General features: G+C 48.7%; 2 protein-coding genes across 3 annotated transcripts in view; one reads left to right on the forward strand and one right to left on the reverse strand.

Annotated features, from left to right (window-relative positions):
- Positions 1-16748, reverse strand: part of LOC131140235 (BRF1 general transcription factor IIIB subunit a) — a 273391-nt gene that overhangs the window by 82080 nt on the left and 174563 nt on the right. The window lies entirely within an intron of this gene.
- Positions 641-16703, forward strand: LOC144901683 (uncharacterized). Its single transcript, XM_078796018.1, has 24 exons — positions 641-792; positions 968-1141; positions 1373-5263; positions 5384-5686; positions 5817-5972; positions 6044-6285; positions 6704-8762; positions 8927-9261; positions 9359-9503; positions 9586-9786; positions 9862-10121; positions 10199-10358; positions 10424-10570; positions 10726-10866; positions 11101-11277; positions 11690-11827; positions 11910-12095; positions 12160-12273; positions 12351-12503; positions 12582-12677; positions 12757-12888; positions 13358-13501; positions 14747-14815; positions 15378-16703. Exons 1-24 carry the CDS (start codon positions 787-789, stop codon positions 15546-15548), a joined length of 9600 nt encoding a protein of 3199 aa, XP_078652144.1. The 5' UTR covers positions 641-786; the 3' UTR covers positions 15549-16703.

A 16748-nucleotide genomic window follows, 5' to 3' on the forward strand; every position in this document is an offset into this window, starting at 1 on the left:
ATATTCATTCCTTCATTTTCTACCGCTTATCCTCACGGGGGTCGCGGGGGTGCTGGAGCCTATCCCGGCTGTCTTGGGGCGAGATGCGGGGTCCACCCTGGACTGGTGGCCAGCCAATCCCAGGGCACATATAGACAAACAACCATTCACACTCACATTCATACCTGTGGACAATTTGGAGTGGCCAATTAACCTAGCATGTTTTTGGAATGTGGGAGGAAACCGGAGTACCCGGAGAAAACCCACGCATGCAAACTCCACACAGAGATGGCCGAGGGTGGAATTGAACCTCGGGTCTCCTAGCTGTGAGGCCTGCGCGCTAACCACTGGGTCGCCATGCAGCCCGGCTGTGGTTACTACTGCCATTCTTTTATTTTGAAGTTTACTTTGAACAGGAAGCCACTGTATGCATGGTTTGATGCTTCATAAAAGGACAGTAGTTATGTTGTTGTTTCTTACTGCTGAACCATGAAGAAGTTGGTGAAAGGATCCTATTGGCTCTTAAATGTTCTATCAACAAAAGTGGTTGATAAATCATGTAAAAGATGGGATTGATGAGTTTGTCGACATGACTGGTTGTCAACATAAGCGGCTTCCACTGTATTGCTACATCTTGATGGTGACGTGTCCTTCTATGAATGTTTTCTTTCCTATTCCTTCAGTTTACAGACCAGGCTTAGCGAGCATCAGCAAAGCTGCTCCACAAACGCTGCTCGCTGTTTGACCGATTCTCTCCAAGCCCTGCAGGAATGGAACCACAGCGAGCCGTTAGAGTCCATAGTAACAATGCAGGTTGGGATCTTTTCATGGATGTTTGGTTAAAGTCAATGAGAGCACTTGCTTGAAGTACACGTGATCGTAATTAAGATACAGCTGTTAGCATAAACGCTTAGCTACCTATTTAGCTACCTATTTTGTAAGCCATGTATTCATGAGAAACATGGCCGACGTCTCTTTGCCGGTGTAGGAGACAGCAGAGGAAGGGGAGAAGATGCAGGATGTACTCCAGGAGGCACTTTCCCATCAACAGTTTTTGAGTGACTGCCTGAATCAGGATATGTTCCACAAACTTTCCAAAGACGGTTCAGAAACTCTCAGACAAGCAGGGACACGTCAGATGTCTCTCCGCCACAAGTTAAAGGTACCTGTCCAAAACACTTGCCCAATTTCTGGACTATAAGTCGCACCGGAGTATAAGTCGCACAAGGCCAAAAATGCATCATTAGGTAGAAAAAACATACATAAGTCACTCTGGAGTATAAGTGGCAGGAACAGCCAACCTATGAAAAACAGTGCGACTTATAGTCCGGAAAATAGGGTACTTCTTGGATAATGTATATCCGATCTCCATCATCAATGTTTTTCCTTGTAGGATCTGAAGGAGAAAAGTGAGCCAACGAGCGAGGGTCAGTCCACTGATGTTCATAATCAGTCTGAAGAGAGTAAGACCTCTTTGGTGGCCCCACCACGGAGAAACAAGCAGCCCACGGAGAAAAAGTCTAAAGTTGAATTCCACCAAAACGTTCCCTCAACCAGCACGTCAACACTGGATCAGGATGACTTGTCCGTGTCATCCAGGTCCAGTGAGCAAACGGAATCTACTGTTTCTGAAGAATGCAAAGATATTCCAGCACAGAGGAAGTCCAAGATCCAGGATGTGTCCCCGGCTCCTCCATCCACAAAAAGCGAACACGAATCCAAAAGGACCTTGGACCAGGAGAAAGATGAAGCTGTTTTGGAACAGAGTAAGCTTCTAGCACCAAAACGAAAGGCAAAGCCTGCAGAGTCTCCTGACCTCAACGAGGTAGCACAGGAAAAAGATGGAACCGAAGGGCTTCATGGTGCCACCGCTGTGGATCCGTTCTCTGCCAGTTCTGCAGAAGCCAGCCAGGAACCTTCTTTAACTCCCCAAGAATGCACAGGAGTATCTGCTGCACCTGTTGTGGAAGCAAAGGTTACACCACCTAAAAGAAAGTCCAAGATTTCACCACAAGCGCCTTTGAAGGAGGAGCCAACTGTGACAGAAGAAGAAGAAAAGCTGACGGACAACAAAGAACTTAGCGTCTGTGATGATTCTAACCTCCAAGAAGCAGGAAAGGACTCGGAAAGTGGGGAAGCGTCTTTAGTTACGCAACTGGTGACGGGAATCATTGAGTCCGCAATGAAAGACATGGCTTTGCCTTGGAAGAAAGATCAGCCAGAACTGGAAACTAGGAAAACTTCCCAAGATGTCACAGGAATTCCCGAAGTTGTTATCTCGGAGGAAGCGAGGATCGTCCCACCCAAAAGAAAGTCAAAGAGTTCCAAGATTTCTCCAGAACTTCCTAAAAGAGAGGAGCATTTTTTCACAGAAGAAGAATTCCATCTGGAACACAAAGAGGAAGAGCTTCTCCAAGACGAACAACTTGGTGCCTGTGATGATTGGGAAAGTGGGGAATCTTCTGTAGTTGCTCGACTGGTCACAGGAATCATTGAAGCTGCTATGAAAGAGGTTGGTTCCCCTTCACAGAACGATCAGCTGGAACCGGAAAGTAGAAGAACGTCACAATCGATCACAGGCATCCCTGAAGTTGTTATTCCAGAAGAAGGAAGGATCACCCCACCCAAACGAAAATCCAAGGGTTCAAAGATTTCTCCAGAGCTTCCTAAAAGAGAGGAGCAAATTTTGACAAAAGAAGAATTCCATCTGGAACACAAAGAGGAACAACTTCCAGAAGACAAAGAACTTGGTGCCTGTGATGATTCGGGTGATGGTTCAAATCCCCCAAAAGAGAGAAAAGACTCTGAAAGTGAAAGTGGAGAAGCTTCTGCAGTTGCTCATCTTGTCACAGGAATCATTGAAGCTGCTCTGGAAGACGTCGGGTTACCTTCACGGAACCATCCAATGGAACTGGACAGTAGACAATCTTCCTCAGTTCCAGATGTCACAGGAATCATTGAAGCTGCTCTGGAAGACGTCGGGTTACCTTCACGGAACCATCCAATGGAACTGGACAGTAGACAATCTTCCTCAGTTCCAGATGTCACAGGAATCATTGAAGCTGCTCTGGAAGACGTCGGGTTACCTTCACGGAACCATCCAATGGAACTGGACAGTAGACAATCTTCCTCAGTTCCAGATGTCACAGGAATCCCTGAAGTTGTTGCGGAGGAAGGGAAATTCCTTCCACCTGCAAGAAAGTCAAAGGACATGAAACTTCCACCCAAGCTTCCATCCGTAGAGGTCACGGTGTCCACTAGAGATGAAAGTCACGACTATGACAGTGGAGAAACATCTCCAGAAGCACCTGCAGTCACAACGACACTGGAGACTGCTGCTGTGGATGAAAGAATCACCTCACCACCCAAAAGAACTTCCCAGACATCAACAGCTTCTCCAGAAGAAGAACCTGAACGCCAGAGACCTTGTTCCATTACAGTTTCTGAAGAATGTAAACTGAAAGAAGAAGCAGAAACTGAAGAGAAATCTTCTGATTCTGCTGAGGACTCTGAAAGAAAAGCAACAGGTCCAGATGTTTCCACAAAGTCGGATTCAGCTGTGGATGAAGAAAGTGACTTGCAGCCGAAAGATAGTCAGCAACAAGCAGATGCTGTGGGAACAGCAAGAACATCTGAAGACGCCGTAGTGGAAAAGATCACACCACCAAAAAGAAAAGCAAAGAGTGGGAAGGTTTCATCAGAAACTCCTAAACTGCCCACCAGGAGAAAGTCCAAAAATCATGAAGTCCCCGCAGTGTCCATAGAGCCGGTTATTGTTATCGGTGAAGGTACGGAGCCCAACACTGAAGGTTCAAGACAAAGCCCAGGTGAACCAGAGAGTAAACCCGATGCTTTGGAGGACAGAAAGCCCTCGCCACCCATAAGAAGGACAAAGAGTTTGCAGACTTGTCCAGAACCTGCAAAAGAGGACAAACGTCCAGATACTGAAGAAGTATCAACACATGGCATGCATGATGCCATCAAGAGCCTGCCAGAAGATGTGGCTACCCCTGACGTCCAAGTGAAGACCAGGCGGGATGAGACCACGCCTGCCATGCATGCAACTACAGCTGACAGTGATGTCACTAAACTTCCTGTTCTTCCACATGCGGATGAAACGTCTCCAGAAACGATCTCAGCTGAAGAAACCATGACTCCGATGCAAACTGTCATTGAGCTGGAACTGTTGGAAAGACCTGAAGAAGTGGAGGAAGGTCATGTCCAGGTACGGGTCTGCAACACTGATGCCACCAGAAGCTTGGAAAAACCATCAGTATTGTTAGAAAGAATCCCAGCGAGGGCTGGTGGAGACACCTTCAGAGTAAATATCCTGACTCAAGGAGACGATGGACAACTTGCTGAACAGCAAACGCTCCAAACGCTCCAAACGCTCCAAAGTGAGCCCGGTCGATCCAGCTCTGTGATTTTGACGACACTTGAGCCAAATGAAACGGAATTGATAGAAATAATATTATGTGAGGAGGCCGTGGAAAAGAACCTCCAGATGGACGGTCAGGTGGAACCTCTGGAAAGCAGCCAGGAAGGAAATACTGAGACAGTGGAGCAAACATCTGCCATGTCTCCAAACTGTATGCAAGATGCGGCCATGATGATTGACATAGGACCCAAAGTGCATCTTTTACACGTGGATATAACAGCGTGTCAAGAAGAACAGGACCACAGGCTGGAAACAGAACCCACACCAGAAATAGTCCAAAGTGATATTCAGGGTGAGAGGCTGCCAGAAAACAAAGACACCTCCGACCAGGATCTACACAACACAGCGGTTGAGGAGTTACCAGGATGGATCTCTGCTCAGCTCCTCAGTGACGTGTCAGCAGAGACAGAAGTATTGACGAGCACTGGAGGAGGCACCAAAGACGTCTTGGCTGAAGGATCTTCAAGTAGTGATGGTGAGAAGGCTTCAAAGGACACGACTGATGATCAGGAGAAAGACAAACCTCCAAGAGAAACGTCACCAGAGGAAGAAGAAACCAGCACTGAGGTGCATGACATCGAGACCCAACGTGAAGCGGCTAGTCCGAGTTCCGCTGCTTTTCAGCCAGTTCGCCCTCTGGAAAGAGGAGGCGAGAAGGAAGAGACCGAGTGGACTGAAAATGCAGATCAGTCACTACTAGGTGCTGAATCCCAAATACCTGTCCCACAAGAGAAGGAGTCTGGGCAGGACTCGGGTGTCCAGGCTGCCGGTGGTCTTCAGCCTGGACAAGAGAAGGAGTCTGGGCAGGACTCTGGTGTCCAGGCTGGTACAGTAAACAATGGAGAGGCTGCCGGTGGTCTTCAGCCTGGACAAGAGAAGGAGTCTGGGCAGGACTCTGGTGTCCAGGCTGCCGGTGGTCTTCAGCCTGGACAAGAGAAGGAGTCTGGGCAGGACTCGGGTGTCCAGGCTGCCGGTGGTCTTCAGCCTATGAGGTCAGCAATGAAAAGGACAGACACGGAAGTTTCAGAGTTAGCTGACACTCATTCCCACCCTCATCCCGACACGGAAAAAGCGGTCAGTGCAACAACAGAAGAAGCTGATGATATGATCACGAGTAGAAGACCAAAGGAACATGGGAAGGTAGACACGACAACAAGCACCTCTGAGCAGACGGTTGTCAAATTTGATCCTAATGAACCAGAAACATCTCTGATGACGGACATCTTCTCAGCCATAAAGATGACCACCAACACAGGACTTCTGAATGAGGTACAAGTGAAGCTTCTACTCTTGTTCTTCAACCATAGAAAGATGAGCGGATGGAAATGGACGTTCCCTTACTAGGACACGGTTGATGACCTCATCAGATCCAATCCAATTGTTCTTTTCTTATTTTAAGGCTGGAGCATGTGAGGATTCCGTGGCAGATCTCCTGACCTCCAGCGGTGACCTGGCCGATCACCATTGCAGGCTATTGTCAAAACTTCTGAGCTGTAAGAACCATCCTTCTGAGCTGCAGCCAACAGCCATGACCCAGCAGGTGAATGTGGCTCAGGTAAGACTCCAATGATGGCTACGTTAGTTATCAGGGGCGGAGCTTAGCATCTTTCTGCTTTGGGAATACAGGAATGTCAGGACATGGCCCAGGACCAGACGTTACGTCTGTGCCGGCGGAGAGAAGCAGATGAGGAGAACTCAGATACTTTGAAGTTCATGGAGGACCAGTGGAGCGCCGTTGCTCAGGATGCAGCCGTCGTGGTCCAGAACAAAGTGGCCCATCTGGAACTGGTGCAGAGCTTCCGTCATCAGACTGAAGAAGCCAGGACTACACTGGAAAGACTGGCAACTGAACTGGATGCTGGAAGAATGTGAGTTGAGGGAGTACTTCCTGCTCCAACTTGGCGTTGAGGGAGTACTTCCTGCTCCAACTTGGCGTTGAGGGAGTACTTCCTGCTCCAACTTGGCGTTGAGGGAGTACTTCCTGCTCCAACTTGGCGTTGAGGGAGTACTTCCTGCTCCAACTTGGCGTTGAGGGAGTACTTCCTGCTCCAACTTGGCGTTGAGGGAGTACTTCCTGCTCCAACTTGGCGTTGAGGGAGTACTTCCTGCTCCAACTTGGCGTTGAGGGAGTACTTCCTGCTCCAACTTGGCGTTGAGCAGTACTGTTTACATATTCCATACCAGTTCCACATGGCTACATTGAAACATTTTTGTGACATTACGATACCAAGTTTCAGTACGCACCCCTCGTTGAAAAGCCTTCTCAACTTGCTGTTGTCCTTTCAGGTCCCCGGCAGAGAGCAGCCAAAAGGAGGCAGATCGGCTGAAGTCCTTAAAGAGGGACATCGAGGAAACCAGGAGCGTCCTTCGGAAGTTGGATGGGATCCACACCAAGCTGCATCCTCTTCTTAGCCGCTCCCATCAAGCAAGTGCAAATAATCAGCTTCAGACTCTGCATCAGGAATGGAGAGACCTGGAGAGACTTGTGGAGAAGGCCTTGCATCACACGGACGTCCACTACCAGAACGCCAGCAGCCTTTTGCTGGAGCTGTCGTACCTGCGGGGACACCTAGAATCCATCAGTGAAGACCTGGAGGCCAAACATCCACAAGTGTGCCAGTGGGATTACAAGAAGGCTCAGCGGTTGATGATGGCACAAGCCGAGGTTGAAGCTGCTCAGGTGAAATATGAGGATTTGAGAGAGAGGTTGCAGGCACTGCTCCCCAGCTTATGGCTAGAAGAAACAGCAGAGATAGATAAAGGTCTGCTGAACGTCAAAGACCAACTTTGTCTCACAGAAGAGTGGCTGTCTTCTCAAATTCAGAGCTGCAGTAATCCCATCATGGAGAAGGTTATGGCGGTGGCGAGCGGCGGCTTCTCCTGGGCTAAGCAGATCTTGAGTGATCTTGAAGGCAGACGAAGGAGGTTGTCTCTGCAACCCGAGGTGGTCCACCAGCAGCTCAGGGATCTGAAAAAGCTGCAGTCTGAGGTGACAGTCAAGCAGAGTCAACTAAAATCACAGGCCAAGGAGATAAGAGGGTATCTGCCCCAGCTGGACCCGGCGGAGGAGATCCCTGTGGTGCATTCGTTGCTGGAATCTCTGGAAGAACTTTCACAGTCAATCACTGAGAAGATAGTCAAGGCCATGAAGGACACAGAATCCGGTCTGCAGGTCAGGGAAAAGTTGTGGGAACAGATTGCAGATCTCGACACCTGGGTTGGGACACATCTGCAGAAAGAGACAGTGAAGAACGTAGGGCGGAACTTGACGTGTCCTGCTGAAACTGACCACCGTGAGATCCAAGAGACGCTGATTGAGGCTGAGAAGCAGTCTGCTGCCTGCAAGGCTCTTTTGATCAAGAGTAGCGACATGGCCGCTGAGCTAAGCACCAAAGAGGATTGCCAGCTTTTTGACAAGCTTATGGACCTCCAGGAAGACATCTACACGATTAGCAGATACCATACATTCAACAAAAATGAGCTGGATGAACATGTGAGATCTTTAGAATCAAGCAAGCAACAGCTCGCCACAATTGAAGAAAGCCTCAGGCAGATGCGAGTGGACCTGGGAAGTCTGAGGTTCCCTGTCACAGAAGAATCCCTCCTAGTTTTGGAACCGTACAAGCAAATGCTTTTGGAGCACAAGTCACAGGTTGACACCCTCTACTCCTGGATTCCAGAAGAAAAGAGCATGGAACTCCACGCAGTCACTGCTGAAATCCACAACAAAATGACTCGTCTGCAAACGAAGGCCAGGGATCATGAGAGGTACCTCAACATGAGGCAATGTCTGGAAGACCTTAAAGAGGCTGTTGAGGAACAGGTCAACCAAACCAGAGAAGATGGCATAGCGGTGGTGGAGAAGTACAAGATCTGTCAGAAGCTCCTTTTCCAGTTCCCTCTGATAAGAAAGCTATGTGACAATGTTGGATCTAACCTCCAGATGATCTTGGCTGACCTTCACCCTTCACAGCTGAGCTCAGAGCAGCATAGACTTCAAGAAAATGAGCAGAGCTTCAAAGACCTGGAGATGAAAACCCTGAACAACCTCAGCCTCATTGAGTGGTGTCTGCTGAAGGAAGTGGATCTGGACTCTGAGAGGAAAGCCACTCAGGCCTTCCTGTGGGATGCCCATCAAGAACTCCAAACCCCCCCACGGATGGAGCCGCACCAGAGATCCATGAATGAGGAATACCAGAAGATAATGTCTTTGAAAACGACTGTTGAGTCGAGAATAAGAGCCTTGGATCTTCTAGAGCAGAACAAAGAAAACAAAGAAGGACCAAGCTCCTCAGATCTTGAAGACTTGAAGAATGAAGTTCTACGTGAATGTGACTCACAAATGGCAAGTGGTTTTGTTTTCTACACAATAGAGAACCTTTTGTAGCTTCTTCAGGACGCTCTTGGGTTCTGTGTGACTTGGGCGTGTTCATGTAGTTGGTTACCGTGGCAACATGCCTTCTAGAGTCCCATCACCCTTAACATCCTGTGCTGTTTTGTCTATTTTAGGGTCATATCTCCGATGCCATGATATCTCTGAGAAAGTACACACGTACCGTAAAACAAGCACTTCAGTTCCTGAGGGACACTGAAGCCTCTCTGCTACCCATTCTCCGCTCAACTGGATTCTGCCATGGAAAGCTGGAGGAGACCCAGAAGATCTTGGCCTCCCTGGAAGAACACGCCCAGACTTACATGAAGCAGCTGAAGGATGAACCCGCTCCGCATCCTTACCTGTCCCCTGTGGAGGTGGAGCAACTCCAAGAGGCTGTGCTGAGCCAGTTCCTGGTCCGGATGTCCACACTTAAGGCCAGGGGCTACCTACATTTGGAGAATCTTACCAGGTAGGATATTTATTCCCATGATTTATTCCCATGATTTATTCCCATGAGCACACGGAGGATGTGGTCTTTGTTCTCACGCTTCCAATGTGTGCCTCAGCTGTGCCGAAACGCACAGAAATGACAGCAAATGGAGGGACAACATCAGCCTGCGTCTGAGGAAGGCGGAGGGGGGCCTTGCTGAGGTGGTCTCTCATAAGGTCACGTCCCCGGCTGAGTGCAGTGAGCAGTTAGCAAAGGTTGTGGTATGTATCAGACGCCAGGCTAGGTTGACGTTCAAACAATGCTGCAGACTACCAACGTTGGTGTCTCGGCTCTCTGGTGGAGGCTCTGCAGGAGGAGCTGGATTGTCTGCAGAAGCATCTGGAGGAGGTGGTGGAGTGGTGTCCAGAACAGAGTTGCCGTGGACACCGGGAAACCTCAACGGCGGCCGCATGGAGATGCATTGCGAGACTGAGGCACGGCTGTCAGCAGCTGACTTCCAGACTCAACCAACAGATTGCAGAATGGCGTGACATCACCTGCAGTGTAAGCCTGAGCAGGTCAAACCACGCTGATGGAGGAACCACACCTGCTCACCCAGTGCCTGGTTTGCTTTCTCAGGTGGAGAAAGCATCTGATCTACTGCAGCAAGTGGAGGTGGAGCTCCCGGAGCCCGCCCCGTTGACTGCATCTAGCGATGAGCTTCATGATCTGCAGCAGTCCTGGGACCAATACCAGGACAGGCTGGACTGTGAGCACCGCTCCCTCTCTGCCCTTGAATTACGCATTGCCAGGCTGCTGGCTGTCCCCGCCAACGTGGAACAGGCTCCACCCACTCCACTCTGCCAGCAGCTGCAGGCCATGCAGGCCAGGTACAACAGGTGAGGTGCTAAGGTCTTTGAACAGGAGGACTTTCAGCAAATGTCTTTTTGTCAAATCCCTGGCTGTGTTTCCTCAGCGTAAAGCAGAGGAGCCTCAAGGGTTTGGAGTCCATCACGCTGGAGCTGGAAGAGAAAGAAAAAGTGCAGGAGGAGCTGCAGGTTGTCTGGGTCTGGTTGACAGCCGCTGACAGTCTGCTGTTGGAGATGGATCCAAGCAGCAACAAAGCACAGCTGAAGGTGTGCCGACGCTCTTGGAGATTCCATTTGGGAATGAAATCACAACTTCTCTTCTGGGGTTCCAGGAGATTCACAGCCAGCTGTGCATCCAGAAGGCTATGGTCCATCGTATCACGGAAGGCCTCAAGACAAAGTACTTCCAGGTGGTCCCCGTGGAGATCGATGGCCAACTGCAGGAGATCCAAAAAACTCTGCAACAAGTCGAAGTTAAGGTAAACTCAGGACTGGGATGGTGATGGGATGGTTGATACCAAATGTCTGAGAAGGTCCCGTATTCATTGAGAATGACAAGGAGGTACATGAAGTCCACATGGTGCATTGATGTACCGTACCTGCTGAGGTCTTTGTGTCTCATTGGGCCATCCAGGTAGAAGAGGCTGTAGAACAAAGCGGCCTTGTGAACACAATTGGTGCAAAGTTGCTGGAGACTCATGCTGCCCTGACGTCAGTGCAGGAGATGCTGGAAGTGAGAAGTTCCACTGTGAAGGATGCAAAGCTTGCTCAGAAGGTGGGTACTGACCAGGATCCACCGTCCTTGGGGAAAAGCTGGACTCTTCATTTTTTTGATGAAGATGTTTCACTTTTGAATCAACTTCTTAGTGGCCACATTTCCCATTGAATGAGAGTCTTTGATGGCCAGATGTTAGCACGTAGTTATAGCAGACGCTAGGTGACGACGCAAACAAACCACTTGGAACATCTGAACGTTGGAAGCCAGTTTTAACCGGATATGTTCCTGCAGCTGCTGTGGGACAAGTTGGACAAATGGCACAAGTGTGTGGCAGCACTGGAAGCCGACATGCGAGACCTGGAGCATCCACAGCAGGCGCTGTCCCTCACAGAGAGGCTGATGGAGGTGCAGGAGCTCCACGCTCAGCTGGCCAAACGGGCGGAGCACAAGACAACCCTCCTCAGCAAGGTGGCTAAGTGTTCATTCATGTGGTATAGCTGCTTACGTTACTGCATGATTGCACGGCGGCCCAGTGGTTAGCGCACAGGCCTCACAGCTAGGAGACTCGAGTTCAATCCCGCCCATCTCTGTGTGGAGTTTGCATGTTCTCCCCGTTCATGCGTGGCTTTTCTCCGGGTACTCCGGTTTCCTCCCACATTCCAGAAACATGCTAGGTTAATTAGCCACTCCAAATTGTCCATAGGTATGAATGTGAGTGTGAATGGTTGTTTGTCTATATGTGCCCTGGGATTGGCTGGCCACCAGTTCTTGCCTGAAGACAGCTGGAGCCTATCCCAGCTGTCTTCAGGCAAGAACTATAGATAAGATAAGCGGTAGAAAATGAATGAATGAACTTGCTGAATGCTAAATGTGCCATCAGATGCAAACGCGCCTTCAGGAGCATCAGGAAATGATTGACAGCGCCAAGAGTTGGATGGCGGAGGCTAAGTCGTGGCTCGCCGCTCCCCGCACGTACACCACGGCCAAGTGTCTGAGCGATCACGTCCAAGATCTGCAGGTCAGCAGAACCTCAAATCCATAAGCACATCATGTTTTTTATGTTATTGGTAATCATCATATGGTCTCGTTTTCTTTCACAGACGGTCCTGAATGACTCAGCGCAGATCCGAACCACCTTGCAGGGTTTCAGTTCAGTCCTGGAGGAAATGTCTCAGGTGGTGGATGTCTCGGCGCTTCAGGAAGATCTCATCCAAGCCGACTGCCAAGTAGCCGCCGTTGAAGATAGCTTTGCCGCTCCTTTGTCTCGACTCGAGCATGCCGCTGCCGTGAGTCTTGGAGTTATGGGTCTCGATGTCCTGTCGATGTTGCTGACATCTTCTGGCTTCCAAGGAGGTGGACGTGATCGAGAGCGAGGTCAGGAAGATGGAGAGTAACGTTGCGGAGATCAAGACTATTTTATCTTCTCCAGAGACGCTGCCCAGCCCCAAAGAGAAACGTTTGAAGGTGATGTGCTGCTGGTCTTCTTCATCAAACACAAACGACCTCTTAGAGAAGATATGGCTCTTCTCTCTCATATGCAGATGGTGGAGCAGAGGATCCAGACCATGAGGAGCAGCATCGCCGACATTCAGAAATCCAAACTGGAACTCCATCTTCCGGAGAAGGCAGAGGAGACACTGAGTGTCTTCGTCGTCATTGATCAGCTACAAATGTTGCTGCTGGAGCTGGAGAAGGTCAGTCGCTCAGTCGCTCAATTGGCGGATCAACAGATCAGCGGCCCACATCAAACTTCTCTTCTACGCTCGTCACAGAAAGTCCCGGCTCTCTTCATCCAGCAGCTTCCCACACAAGTCCCTCAGAGCACATCCCAAGCAGGACCGCTCAAGTCCAGCTCCGAGGAAGCTGAGGTCAGCTGGCAGGACAAGCGTCCTCGTCCTGGTTCTCTCACCTCCAACTGATGAGTGTTTTGGTTGTGTGGCCTATCAGCAGGAGGAACACGGCCGGATCACGATCGCTCGCGTTGAGGATGACGTGCTGCGACGTTCCGGAGCTGCGTTGATGAGGGTGGAAAGAGCGACGCCCGAGCAGAGACGGTCAGGGCCAACCGACAGTCCGACGGTAGGGACCAGCGGAATGCACAGTGCAGGATTCCATATGGAATACAGTGGATCCTCGCATATTCACCATTCAGCATTCGTGGCCCACTAAAACTTCTGGAGCTGAACCGAATTATTGCAACAGTCACTTTTATTGCAAATGGTGATCTGAAATCGTCAAAGACACGGCAATGTTCACCTTGGCGAGCTTTCAAAAAACTTGAGATCGATGGTTGTTCACCTTTCGTTGGGAAAAGCGGGGATCTACTGTAGACGTACATGAAGTAGATCTCACATGAGCCTATGGGAACCTATGTGTCACCAGCGGGCGATCTTTGACTCGACTGTATTGAACATCACGTCTACATGCCAACTACTACTAGTGTGTTCTTCTTGGGAATTCTAAGAGTTGGCACATGAATGGAATGTGCAGCAACCAGCTGGTAGATGGTCGTGGTGGTACCCTTCAGAGCACATTCGTCTTGTTTCAGCAACAAGGGCACGGCGGTGGCGGCGAGGCGCTCCCTGCTGAGGAGGCCTGGCAGGAAGTGGGAGGGCTGGAGCAGAGAGTGAAGGGAGGTGGAGGAGGTGCTTTGTGGTGGCTCTGGGATGCTTTCCTGGGTGGTTCTTCTGAGGTAACAAAAAAAGTGACATAGAAGGTGACCTCTACTTCTCTATCTGTTTTCTTTGGCTCCATGTCTTCATATTCCTGATAACCTTTCAATCTCATCTCCATTAACTTTGTCTTCTATAAGCAGTGTTGGGCGGGTTACTTTAAAAAAGTCATTATAGTTACTAGTTACTTCTCAAAAAAGTAACTAGGTACCAGTAAAAGTAACTATTGCCCCTCCCCACTACACATACACACAAACCCACAGCAAAGACGGGTAGCATTACAGAGGTTTGTATTTATTGCAGTCGACAGGTGTTTCTGTGGGTTTCAGTTGCTCACACAAGACGTGGACAAAGTTTTTTTTTCGGGGACATAATGTACATTTTACCTTTGACATCGACGAGGTTAAAGTAGTGTCTGTACTTCCGTTTGGCAAACGCTGTTTGGACGTGTTCAAAACACCCGCCCACCCAAGTTCTCTGATTGGCTGAAAACGCTATCTTACTAAACCTTAGCCAATCCTCATTGCTTATGTGCTCTAAACACCCGCCCACTCAACTTCTCTGATTGGCTGAAAACGCAATCTTACTAAACCTTAGCCAATCCTCATTGCTTATGTGCTCTAAACACCCGCCCACCCGAGTTCTCTGCTTGGCTGAAATCGCAATCTTACTAAACCTGAGCCAATCCTGATTGCTTATGTGATCTAAACACCCGCCCACTCAACTTCTGATTGGCTGAAAACGCAATCTTACTAAACCTTAGCCAATCCTCATTGCTTATGTGAGCTAAACACCCGCCCAGTCAACTTCTGATTGGCTGAAAACGCAATCTTACTAAACCTTAGCCAATCCTCATTGCTTATGTGCTCTAAAGACCCGCCCGCCCAAGTTCTCTGATTGGCTGAAGACGCAACTTTACTAAAACCTGAGCCAATCCTCATTGCTTATGTGGTTATCTCCCCCCTCCCTTGTCACTCGGCAGCACTGTCACTGCGCTGCATATTAGTTATGAAGTCGGTGATATATTTTTAGGCGGCTCCAGTAACGTGCGGTAACGAGGTGTCGAAAGTTATCATCATTCCAAAAGATTTTCCTTCTAGAATACTCTGACCTTCAGATGATCTCCGCATATTTACGAGTCAGCTTTCCCTTAAATTTGGCAGATTTGAGGTCAAAAGGTTATTTTATACTCATGATGTCAGTAATTAAGTTTAGTTTATTTATTTATATTTAGTTCGTGTTGTGTTTTTCATTGTTGGCATCAGGAAGCCCCTGAAAAGAGCCAAGCTTCCAGGGAAGAAAGCGCTGAGAGAGAGTCGCTACATGACACACAGGTAGCTTCACTCTCATTTTCACACTTTGTTTCCCCAAATGCAAATTAATAATTAATAAGTCTTTTTTGCTTGGCTCAATGTTCCGCACGAAGCTGCAGTCATAGCTTGATATGTTTTTATTAGCAGTCTGACTGTTGGGAGTATTAAAAGGCTTCATGAGCATCGTCAGGCTGTTATTGCTAGTCTATGGACTTTTCTGCATGCTAGTAGAAGTAGTCATCCCTGCAACATCGTCGTTCCAACATGGCTCACTCTACTCACCCTGTTGCAGATTATGTTAGATTATGTTAGATTATATTACTGCATGGAGTCAGCAATGGCATGTCTGACATAATACAGTGGAAAAAAGTTATCCTCCTCTTCCGTGTGGAAGTGGTAAGTTTTTGGCTTCTTACTTTGTCCTCTGTCCACTCCATTCGAAACCCTCTCTTAAGTTTACAACTGGAGGCTAGCTAACTAGCTCAATAGCTTATGTTATACCTTTGGCATATTGTTAAAGTAAATGCGGCCCTCGCCGGACGCCCATGACAGACTGACCTTTAACCCTGCTCATGTTCCAAAGGATGTGTGTGATGGTGCCACAGACCAGAGTTCTTCGGAGGATCTATCGGAGCCGCGAGACGCAGACGCCAGAAGCCAGGAGCCCCGTGAGAGCATGGTAAACACGTCCTCCTCCACCGTAAACGTCTCCAAAGCTCAGCAGAATCAGAATCAGAGATGTGTGCTCTCCTAGATCTACACGTGCAAGTAGAAAACATCTTAATCTGAGCCATGAACACAAGCTAGATCCGAACCTAGACTACCAGCATCTTCTAGTTATTCCAACATCTAATCCCCCCACAAAGAGGCTTCAGAAGAGCCGAGAACCTGTTGGAGAACTTCCTGTAGACCAAAGTCCTTATTCTTATACATTATTGAGCATGCAGTGGACAAACCTGGTCCAGGAACACAGGGGGTCCACACTTTCAGCCTGCAGCTTGTTTTTCTATTGGCCCTAAAAAAGAAACAGTTTATCAATGAGCTATATTAGCATCCAGATAGCTTAGCATGTGTTACCCTCCACCGGATTGAAAGAGTAGCACAGGAAGTAGAGTCTTCCTAGAACTGCGCTAGGAGGAAACCGTCTAAAGGTTCCTCTTCTAGAAGCCGGTCTGCTTAAGTGTTGTGTTACGTTGAAAAACGGTCACCGCGTGTTCACCTGTGGTGCATTTCCATGGCAACATGACTAGCATTAGCATCAGCGAGCCGTATGTTTACATGAAGAGGGCGGGGGGGGGGGGTGTCATGGCAGCACATGAATGATATTGTTTGTGTCTTCAAGTCATAGTTTGCACCCGCATGACATTTTTATGAACGCCGATGGCAGCCATGTTGTTTTCTTGTCATTAAGCATGGGGGAACTGGGGGGGGGGGCAGGGGGGGGTGATCTTGTTCCATTCATTTTTCTATGAGTGCCAGCAAATAAAGCTTTGTTTGTTAGCTAGCGGGCTATTTGTGTTTAAATATAATCTTGTTATTGACGCTGAATAAAAATCTTTTTTTAAAAGACCTTTTGCCATGAAAATGCACAAAATGTGTTTACTTCTTATACTCACTGCTGCCGGCAGGAGAAGGTTGATATGTTCTTCATTAATCACACAATGAATGAATTACATGGTGATGAATTCCCTGACAGATTGAAACATTTAACGTGAGTGTTTGGGTGAGGTGAGCGGAGAGACACATGTCAATCCATGTGAAATATTGTGTGTGTGTGTGTGTGTGTGTGTGTGTGAGACCTGGCAGCATGAAGAGTCTTCCTCCATGAGCATGTCCTTTTCTCCACCTTCTATATTCTGTCCACTTTCCAAGCAAGCAGAAACACAAATAAACCAACAGGCGTGATTGACTTCTCTGTCTCTCTGAGTGTTTGTGTCACTGGCTCACAATGATG

The sequence above is a fragment of the Doryrhamphus excisus genome, linkage group LG14, assembly GCF_037039965.1.
Source record: "Doryrhamphus excisus strain RoL-2023G ecotype Guam linkage group LG14, RoL_Dexc_Guam_v1.1, whole genome shotgun sequence".
Classification (NCBI taxonomy): Eukaryota; Metazoa; Chordata; class Actinopteri; order Syngnathiformes; family Syngnathidae; genus Doryrhamphus; species Doryrhamphus excisus.